This window comes from Bufo bufo, chromosome 3 (assembly GCF_905171765.1).
Source record: "Bufo bufo chromosome 3, aBufBuf1.1, whole genome shotgun sequence".
NCBI lineage: Eukaryota > Metazoa > Chordata > Amphibia > Anura > Bufonidae > Bufo > Bufo bufo.
In genome coordinates, this window is record NC_053391.1 from 123,903,055 (window position 1) to 123,914,096 (window position 11,042).

The 11,042-nt window shown below is 46.9% G+C and overlaps 1 protein-coding gene across 2 annotated transcripts in view; it reads right to left on the minus strand.

The window, feature by feature from the left end:
- Positions 1 to 1,728, minus strand: part of MYO1C (myosin IC) — a 131,833-nt gene extending 130,105 nt beyond the window's left edge. Inside the window, exon 1 of one of the 2 annotated variants that reach the window (XM_040423539.1) lies at positions 1,622 to 1,728. Coding sequence is in view for 1 of the 2 variants with exons in the window: in XM_040423537.1 (XP_040279471.1) it covers positions 1,572 to 1,616 (45 nt within the window). In the remaining variant the exon portion in view is untranslated. Of the gene's footprint in view, positions 1 to 1,571 lie in introns of both variants that reach the window. The other variant, XM_040423537.1, reaches the window with a different exon arrangement.
- Positions 1,729 to 11,042: the final 9,314 nt, after the last annotated feature.

The window sequence follows — 11,042 nt, forward strand, 5'->3', positions numbered from 1 at the left end:
TCCGTGTGCCCTAAAGGTAAGTTATAGCACACATACCAGTCCTCTACGGACTCTGAAATGGACCCAAGTCGTGCAAGTCTCACTTTTTGGATTGTGGAATATGGCACAAGCAAATGTATACGTCATTATCCACGAGTATTAGAGAACCATCGGCAGAACTGCTCAGAGCACTATAGGACGGCAATACAAAGTGCTGTATATCATTAAAATTGGTTCTAGTCATGCAGACTTTGTATATTTTAAGTCAAATACCATGTAGATATAGTAACTGCAAAGAAAACTGACAAATCAGCGGCAGAAATGCCCAGCTATCTGCACCCATTACTGGCACAGGAACGTTTATACCAGCTTCCTTCTTGTCAGATAAAACAAGGGTACAATGCCACAGTAAAAACAAGCATGACCAGGACAGAGCTTGCCCCGTGGTGAGGGAACAGCCGGGGACAAGCACAGCTGCCGGACTATTTCTGGAAGTCAGAATAACAGCGGAGGCCCACACAGGCCTGCCCGCATACCACCGGCGTGCCCCGTGCCAGCGTAGGAAGTGAGCAAAATGCAAGCAACAAAGACGCGTGCCCGGCTGCCTATTGTATAACACAAACAGCATGGGCAACAAAAGACTGCTACCCACTGCCACATCTCGCCCGGCCCCTAGCTATAGACATGCACATGGCGCATAACGCGGGCAGCAGCCGCACACTCAGGATCTGTGTTGGCACAGTGGCCGGGCACACCTCACTGTCCTGTTAATAAGCAACTAACAGGAGACTCCGAAACTTCACCAAGGCTTTTACTCAAATAAAAAAAAAGTAAATAGCAATATAAAAATCTAGAAGAAAAATTATATAAAAAACAAACAAAAAAAACACTATTATTCCTACTGTTACAAGTGACGGCGACTCCTTCACAAGGCTCTCCTGGCAGTATTAACAGATAGTACCGCCCCGGGCACTGAGGGTGGCACCTATGAATGCTGCACGCTGTATGATAAGGGGTGTCAGACGGCATAGAATACAGCGCACTTTGGGAAAGTCTCTCACGGGTGCCCTGACTGGGACGTGACCTCCATTTTTCGGTAGGAGCACCTATCTTACCACCTATCTTTTCCCTGCAGACCTTCAACCTAAAATACACCAAGTAAAGGGGGGGGGGCGCTTTCCAAAACCTCATATGAAACAGAAGAAAACCGACTAGGACATGTGAACACTGCCATAGGGTGCCCAATACAATCCACACTATGTAGTTTCCCATTAATGTAATTACCACCATTCATTCTATGGCACTGGACATAGGATAGGGGCACATGTAGAAAGCAGACAGCCTCCCCTCCTTCTCCAGCACCCCCAGCCTCACACTGACAGACTGGGACGTAGCCATTACATGTATACACCCCCCACCATGGTATAAGTAGGTGCGGGGCGGTTATGCTGCGACTTGTAGTCCAGCTAAAGACTCCTACCTGACACAAGCCGAACCCAGCACACGACTCGCCCCTCTGTGAGAGCCGCACTGGGGCTCCATTCACACAGTCTCTCACAAGCTCATGCGCTATTTTAAACGTGGCTGCTCACCATAGCTCCCGGCACCCGGCCACTGTGCCCCCAGTTCCCCGGCATCTCACCTGAGTACAGGTCACTATGAGGCTCCGCCGGGAGAGCACAACTCTTTCTCTGGGACAGTCCCGGCCTCTCAGTTACAGCGCATGCGCAGCCCGGGTGAGCTTCCAAATGGACGGGGTGTGGCCTCCGCTAGCTCCTCCTGTTTTGACCCCGCATATAACAGTGAGAATGTACATGACGTGTATACACCCACTGCAGTCCGCAGGAGCTCTCATTATGTAGTCAGGCAGTGCCCTCGTCACTGGGGCATTGCCCCATCTCTAGTAAGTGGCATGCAGCCCCCACAGAGGTGGATACTGTTCCACAAGCCTCTTGTAACAGTAAAAGCTAGTAATGGTGGATACACCACAGAATTTACATCGTTTTGGGTACAGTTCATACGGTCAGGTTTCCTGATGCACAAGTCCTTATCTGTCCTTTATACTTTCTCTCCTTTTATGATCCTCTCCCGATTTTGACCGCCAAAACTGCATCAGGAAACCTGACCGTGTGGCCTTACCCTTAGCGCTCATGCACACGACCGTATGGCTTTTTCAGTGTTTTGCGGGCCGTTTTTAACAGATCCGTTTTTTCATTTTTTGTTTCAGTAGTGTTTCCGGTTCTGATTTTCCGTATGGCATTTACAGTATACAGTAATTAAATAGAACAAAAATTGGGCTGGGCATAATATTTCCAATAGATGGTTCCGCAAAAACAGAACGGATACGGAAGACATACGGAGTACATTCCGTTTTTTTTTGCAGACCCATTGACTTGAATGGAGCCACGGAACGTGATAATAGGACATGTTCTATCTTTGACCTGAACAGAAAAACGGAATGCACACGGAGACACTTCAGTTTTCTTTGCTGACCCATTGAAATGAATGGTTCAGTATAAGTAACGCATACTGAACTCAAAAACGGCCAGTATACTGAACGCAAAAAACATTTGTGTGCATGAGCCCTTAGGCCTCATTCACACATACATGGATTTTCACGGACCACGGTCCGTGAAAACCCGGCCTGCCGAATGCATGGCGTCATTGGTTGCTATGACGCTGTGCGCTTCGTGCCGCTGTACAGTAATACACTTGTATAGATCATACAAGTGAATTACTGTACAGCAGCGGCGGTACAAAGCCCACGGCGTCATAGCAACCAATGACGCCATGCACTCGGCAGGTCGGGTTTTCACGGACCGTGGTCCGTGAAAATCCATGTATGTGTGAATGAGGCCTTAAAGGGAACCTGTCACCGGGATTTTGGGTATAGAGCTGAGGACATGGGTTGCTAGATGGCCACTAGCACATCCGCAATACCCAGTCCCCATAGCTCTGTGTGCTTTTATTGTGTCAAAAAAAACGATTTGATACATATGGAAATTACCCTGAGATGAGTCCTGTCCCTGAGATGAGTCCTGCCCCTGAGATAGTCCTGTATGTGAGATGAGTCCTGCCCCTGAGATGAGTCCTGTCCCTGAGATGAGTCCTGCCCCCGAGATGAGTCCTGCCCCCGAGATGAGTCCTGCCCCTGAGATGAGTCCTGTCCCTGAGATGAGTGCTGCCCCTGAGATGAGTCCTGCCCCTGAGATGAGTCCTGCCCCTGAGATGAGTCCTGCCCCTGAGATGAGTCCTGCCCCTGAGATGAGTCCTGCCCCCGAGATGAGTCCTGTCCCCGAGATGAGTCCTGCCCCCGAGATGAGTCCTGCCCCCGAGATGAGTCCTGTCCCCTGAGATGAGTCCTGCCCCTGAGATGAGTCCTGTCCCTGAGATGAGTCCTGCCCCTGAGATGAGTCCTGTATGTGAGAGGAGTCAGGGACAGGACTCATCTCAGGTTAATTTGCATATGTATCAAATCGGTTTTTTTACACAATAAAAGCACATTCAAGTGAATGGGTCCTGTGTCTACAATTCGCGGTCCGCAGCACGGGCCCGGCCCTAAAGGGTTTGTCTCACTTTGGCAAATGGCATTTATCATGTAGAGGCACTTACTAATGTATTGTTATTGTCCATATTGCATTCTACACTGCTCGTTTCCATGGTTACGACCACTGCTGCAGTGCAGATATGAGGTGGCCAGGAGCTGCTACGCATGTGAGCTTATGCGCACCCTCATGGTCACCGGGATTTTGGGTATAGAGCTGAGGACATGGGTTGCTAGATGGCCACTAGCACATCCGCAATACCCAGTCCCCATAGCTCTGTGTGCTTTTATTGTGATGAGATGAGTCCTGCCCCTGAGATGAGTCCTGCCCCTGAGATGAGTCCTGTCCCTGAGATGAGTCCTGTATGTGAGATGAGTCCTGTCCCTGAGATGAGTCCTGTATGTGAGATGAGTCCTGTCCCTGAGATGAGTCCTGCCCCTGAGATGAGTCCTGCCCCTGAGATGAGTCCTGTCCCTGAGATGAGTCCTGTCCCTGAGATAAGTCCTGCCCCTGAGATGAGTCCTGTCCCTGAGATGAGTCCTGCCCCTGAGATGAGTCCTGCCCCTGAGATGAGTCCTGTCCCTGAGATGAGTCCTGTATGTGAGATGAGTCCTGTCCCTGAGATGAGTCCTGTATGTGAGATGAGTCCTGTCCCTGAGATGAGTCCTGCCCCTGAGATGAGTCCTGCCCCTGAGATGAGTCCTGCCCCTGAGATGAGTCCTGCCCCTGAGATGAGTCCTGTATGTGAGAGGAGTCAGGGACAGGACTCATCTCAGGTTAATTTGCATATGTATCAAATCGGGTTTTTTACACAATAAAAGCACACAGAGCTATGGGGACTGGGTATTGCGGATGTGCTAGCGGCCATCTAGCAACCCATGTCCTCAGCTCTATACATTAAATCCCGGTGACAGGTTCCCTTTAAGGCCTCATGCACACGACCCTTTTCGGGTGTGGAATGGAGGCACAGAACTACGGAGTGCTTCCATGGTTTTCCATCCTTGTATGCACTACTTTTTTTGCGAAGCAGATTTCGGACCCCATTCAAGTGAATGGGTCCTGTGTCCACAATTCGCGGTCCGCAGCACGGGCCCGGCCCTAAAGGGTTTGTCTCACTTTGGCAAATGGCATTTATCATGTAGAGGCACTTACTAATGTATTGTTATTATCCATATTGCCTCCTTCATTTTTCCCTCACATTCTACACTGCTCGTTTCCATGGTTACGACCACTGCTGCAGTGCAGATATGAGGTGGCCAGGAGCTGCTACGCATGTGAGCTTATGCGCACCCTCATGGTCCCGGCCGCTGGAGAGGCTGGCGCTTTTTCCTATAATTTGGAGGCACGGCCACCGCTGCTCAACTGCAGGGTGGTCGGTCATAACCACTGCATAAGGTCTAAGGCCTTATGCACACGACCGTTCCGTTTTTTGCAGTCCGCAAATTGCGGATCCGCAAAACACGGAAGCCACCCGTGTGCCTTCCGCAATTTGCTGAACGGAACAGGCAGCCCATTGTAGAAATGCCTATTCTTGTCTGCAAAACGGACAAGAATAGGACATGCTATATTTTTTTTTGTGGGGCCACGGAAGGGAGCAACGAACGGAGTGCTGTCTGCATCTTTTGCAGCTCCATTGAAGTGAATGGGTCCGTACCCTAGCCGCAAAAACTGCGGCGAGGATGCGGACCAGAACAACGGTCGTGTGCATGAGGCCTAATTCACATAGTCAGTGTTCGGTCAGTGATTTTCATCAGTGAATTTGAGCCAAAACCAGGTGCGGCTCTAAACAAAGAACAGGTGCAGATCCCTTATACCTTATGTCTGTGTTGCCTCCATTCACTGGCCAAATACTGACTGTGTGAATAGGGCCTCATGCACACGACCGTTGTGTGCATCCGCGTCCGTTCCCTCATTTTTCACAGTTTAGCGGAGGTCCCATTCATTTCTATGGAGCTGTAAAAAAAAAATGATAGTCCTCCATTTTTTCTCCGCGTCCGTGGATCCGTGATTCCAGTCCGTCAAAAAAATATAACCTGTCCTAGTCTTGTCAGTGGAAAACGGAGGACGGACCCATTCAAGTCAATGGGTCCGTCCAAAAAAACGGATGCACAACTGGTATGTCATCCGCGTCCGTGTCCGTTTTTTTCTACAAGACCTTGGTGCAATAAAATTACACTTTTCATTAACCTTCCTTTTTTCCCCCTGTCAGACAAAAAAAAAGGAAGACACAAGGAAACACAACTGAAGCAAAATCAGACACGGACCACTGAAGCCAAATCACGGACAGTGAAAAAACACTGTCATGTGCATGAGGCCTTAGGCCTAATGTGATGGAAAAATGAATCCAGCCAGCAAAGGAGGCAATATGGACAATCACAGTACATTAGTAAGTGGCTTGTATTAACTTCCTCTACATGATAAATGCCATTTGCTGAAGTGAGACAGCCCCTTTAAGGGTATGTTCAAATGGTGGATGGTGACGATGTCAATATCGAGTGTGTATTCTGCGGTTGTTCACTTTGGATGCCACAGATCTATTCACGGCTTGGCTCCATTGAATGGACCTAAACTACAAGCAGACCCCCGCCATGACATTTGTCCGCCCACCACACCAAGAAGGGACGTGTGCCATCTTGGCGCAGTCATAACTTTAAACCACAGGCCACGCAAACTGCAGTGTTGCCCCCCATTGAAAACTATGGGAGGCAGACCACCACGCAGCAGCCGCCGCCAGGATTCTGGAGTGGCGTTTGCACCAAAATTTTGGTTGCATAAACTGCACATCTTTTTGGTTGCATAAACAGTTACATCCACAGAAAAGTCTGGAGAGTATGATTACCTTTCATGTCAATTTATGATCCGGATTTCCTTGGCGGATTTCACCCTTTGCTTGTAATGCATATGATAAAATATGTGACAAATCCATATGTGACCCCTTGTGACCGTACCCCTAGGGTATGGTCACACTTAGCGGGTCTTGCAGCGAATTGCCGCACGGAAACGCTGCAGATTTCACCCTCTGAATTTCAAAGGGGGACATCCGCAAAATAAACTGACATGCTGCAGATTTAAAATCCACACCACGTCACGTTGCGTGAGAACTCCAGTGTGGACTCCACAGCAAGTAGATGACAATTTGTAAAATCTCCCCCACTTCACTGCTGCTGTAAGGGTCCTCACACACATGAACCTGGCTCTGGCGTTTTCCCCTATACAGAAGGTATTGGCAAAGGAAGCCGGAAAGACAAAAAATTCCAAGACAAACGTCAGTAGCAACAACCGCCTGTGTGTCCTTTATTTCACATTTCTCATAGATCTTCAGCTAATGTCTCGAGCTGGCATTTTTACAACAAAAAAACTGCAAAAAAGCCACTAAAAACACAAAAGTGCAGAAAACCGGCAGGGTAAAAGCACCGTAAACGCTGTGGATTTTCTACACACAATTCTTCTGCAAAAAATCTGCAGGTTTTACGCCACTTGTGGATTTTTTTTTGTTAGATAAAACAAAATTTTATAAATTTTTTTGAAACTGATTTCATTAGTTAATTTACTAAGGCTACATGCTTACAAACGTTGTTTGTTTCCGCGTCTGTTCGGTTTTTTTTGCGGATAGGATGCAGACCCATTCATTCCAATGGGTCTGCAAAAAATGTATGTCTATTCCGTAGCCCCGCAAAAAAAAATAGAACATGTCCTATCTTGTCTGTTTTAGGCATTGTTACAATGGATCCGCAAAAAAAAACGGATGGCATACGGATGTTATCCGTTTTGTTTTTTTGCGGATCTGCAATTTGAGGACAGCAAAACACATACGGTCGTGTGCATGTAGCCATAGTCCTCATGTATGCAAGATTATTATGGCTTGAGTTGTACAGAGCTGTAATAAGGCACCCATGGCACTTCCACGGGGTCCTGCTGTATCTCCATGTCCTTCTGAAGTGCCCCAGCCCCTGATGGATCCTGCCTCCGGCAAGTTGTGTTGGCGTGCCTGTCTGAATGACTATGTGCTGTAATACAAGAGGAGACATAGCATAGCTAACATGACACGGTGTGGAACATCTCAACAGTGTCTACCAGAAGATTCCATCCCTAGTGGAGCAGAAAAGTCCAACCTTGTAGCCAAATGTCTGAAAGTTCTGTAGATGAGGTAGCAGACTATGGGATGCTCAACCTGCAGCCCTCCAGATGTTGCAAAACTACGACTCCCACCATGCTCTGCTGTAGGCTTTCCGGGCATGCTGGGAGTTGTAGTTTTGCAACATCTGAAGAGCCGCAGGTTGGGCATGCCTGCAGCTCTGGCCGAACGCAGGACCCTATGTACTGTAGTTTGAAGCCCCTGAACCCCAATGGAAAATTTATTACAGATCTCCCAACAGATTATAATGAAGCATTATTTGTAGCATTGGTCGCCTCATCTGGTACAGAAGCTTCTTTTTGGCCACCTTAGTCATCAAGGTCTGATAGCTCTGTTCCTGTCAGAACCTGAAGCATCAAAAGGGCTGAGCGATAGAAAGCACAGCCGCTATACAATGTACTGCGCTGTGCCGGGAAAACTGTGAGAAGGCCGCATTATTCACAGGAGCACCGGTGCCTTCTCAATCAGCTGATCGGCAGGGGTCCTTGGTGTCGGACCCCCACCGATCAGATACTGTTGACCTATCCAGAGGATGGGGCCCAATAAATAACAGGTAATGAAATGGAGCTACAGTAGCCCCACCAACACCCGTTGACGAAGCCGTGCAAAATGTGCATTGAGTCACTGGGGCTCACGATCTAGCCCATTCTCAAAGGGCATCTGTCAGCAGATTTGTACCTATGACACTGGCTGACCTGTTACATGTGCACTTGGCAGCTGAAGGCAGATGTGTTGGTCCTATGTTCATATGGGCTCGTATTGCTCGTAGGTGCAAGACTGCTGACAGATGCCCTTTAAAGGGGTTGTGCAGGAATAGCACCACTCTCAGCCGGACCTGTAAAGTAAAGATAACTTACCTCCTCCCCTCTCCTTCCTCTCCAGGCCTATGATGCTCGACTTGGCTCCCTTGATGTCAATATCCAGTTTGACATCATTGCAGCCATTTACCAGCCACAGCGGAGACCGTATCCCGTTGCATCATGTGACTATTTGTCACAATGTAAGAGGAGTCGGTCACTGCCTCAACGATGTCAAACCAGATGTTGATATCAAGGGAGCCCAGCGGAGCAACACAGTTCTGTTCATCTCAGTTATGATCCGCCACTCACGTTATTTTCATGGTTCTGCTCCTCTAACGGATCAATGGAAATACACAGCAGTGCTGTGAACTCACCCTTAGGGCTCATGCACTCGACATACGGTCCAAGAGTGGGCCATATGTCCCGGAGCGGCATACATCGTGCGCACAGGAGCGCACAGCATCATAGGTTACTATGATGCTGTGCGCATCTGGCCACCCGCGGGGCTATTGTCCCGCACTCATAATATCATATGAGTGCAGGACAATAGTCCCGTGGGCGGTCCGATGCGCACAGCATGAGCCCTTAGTCGTAATACTTAAAAGAGTTTTCCCGGGATTTTAATATTGATGACCTATCCTCAGGATAGGTCATCAATATTAGATTGGCGGGGGTCCGTCACCCGACACTCCCACAGATCAGCTGTTTGAAGAGTAGGCGTGAGCGCTGCCTTCTCTTCATTGTTTACCTTCTCGCCGTCAACGTCGCAGCGGTGATCACGTGTAACTACGTAACTACAAGCTGTCCCATTCCCTGTCCCAGCAAATCGTCAGGGGTCTCGGATGTTGGACCCCCGCCAATCTGATATTGATGGCCTATCCTGAGGATAGGTCATCAAAATTTATATCCCAGAAAACACCTTGAGTTTGTGGCTGAGCTCTTCATTCTTTTGTGTGATCTTATTAAGTAGAGTTTATAATTCGGAATAAATAAATGGCTATTTAGTGAGAAGTAGAGTTTTTTTTTTTTTTGTTCTAAAATATCTATTTTATCACATAATTGGTCTCCATGAAATCATAATGCTGCAGTTTAAGGCCTATTGCACACGAATGTATGGATTTTTCAGTGTTTTGCGGTCTGTTTTTCACGGATCCGTTGTTCCGTTTTTTGTTTCCGTTGTGTTTCCGTTTCCGTTCCGTTTTTCAGTATGGCATATACAGTATACAGTAATTACATAGAAAAAATTGGGCTGGGCATAACATTTTCAATAGATGGTTACGCAAAAACGGATACGGAAGACATACGGATGCATTTACGTATGTGTTCAGTTTTTTTTGCGGACCCATTGACTTGAATGGAGCCACAGAACGTGATTTGCGGGCAATAATAGGACATGTTCTATCTTTCAACGGAACGGAAATAGGGAAACGGAATGCATACGGAGTACATTCAGGTTTTTTTGCGGAACCATTGAAATGAATGGTTCCGTATACGGACCGTATACGGAACACAAAAAACGGCCCGTAAACGGAAAAAAAAAACTGTCGTGTGAAAGAGGCCTAATATTGATGGCCCATCCTCGGGAATCAGTATCTGACTAGTAGGGGGTCCAACTCCCAGCACCTGCTCCATTCAGCTGTTTGAAGAGGCCGGGGTGCTCCGATGAGCTTGGTGGCCTCCTTACAGCTTAGTAAGCACAGCGCCGTACATTTCATAGCGGTTATGCTTGGTATTGTAGCTCAGTGAATAGGACTGAGCTGCGCCTAGGCCATGGGACCAGTGAATGTGACGAGACTGGCTTGAAAGAAGCTGCTATTCTCAACGGAGCTCACAGCCTCTTTAACCACTTCACATCCGGGCCATTTCCCTCTTCCTGACCAGGCCTAATTTTGCAAATCTGACATTGTCACGTTATGTGGTAATAACTTTGGAACGCTTTTACTTATCCAAGCCATTCTGAAATTGTTTTCTCGTGACATGTTGTACTTCATGAAAGTGGTAAATTTGAGTCGATATATTTCACCTTTATTTATAAAATAATCCAAAATGTACCAAAAATTTAGAAAAATTCGCAATTTTCAAAATTTCCATTTCTCTGCTTTTAAAACAGAAAGGGATACCTCATTAAATTTTTTAAACAAAAAAAAATCATGTTTTAGTGTCTCCATAGTCTGACTAGCATAGCTTTTTTATTTTTTGACCGATCTCATTTTTTGCAGGATAAGGTGCCGGTTTGATTGCTACTATTTTGGGGGGCATACGCCTTTTTGATCGCTTGGTGTTGCACTTTATGTGATGTTAGGTGACAAAAAATGTTTTTTTTTAGCACTGTTTTTATTTTTATTTTTTTATGGTGTTCACCTGAGGGGTTAGGTCATGTGATATTTTTATAGAGCTGGTGATACCTAATATGTATACTTTTTTTTATTTATTTCACTTTAACACAATAATAGCATTTTTTAAACAAAAAAAATAATGTTTTAATGTCTCCATGTTCTGAGAGCTATAGTTTTTTTTATTTTTTGAACGATTTTCTTATGTAGGGGATAATTTTTTTCAGGATGAGGTGATGGTTTTATTGGT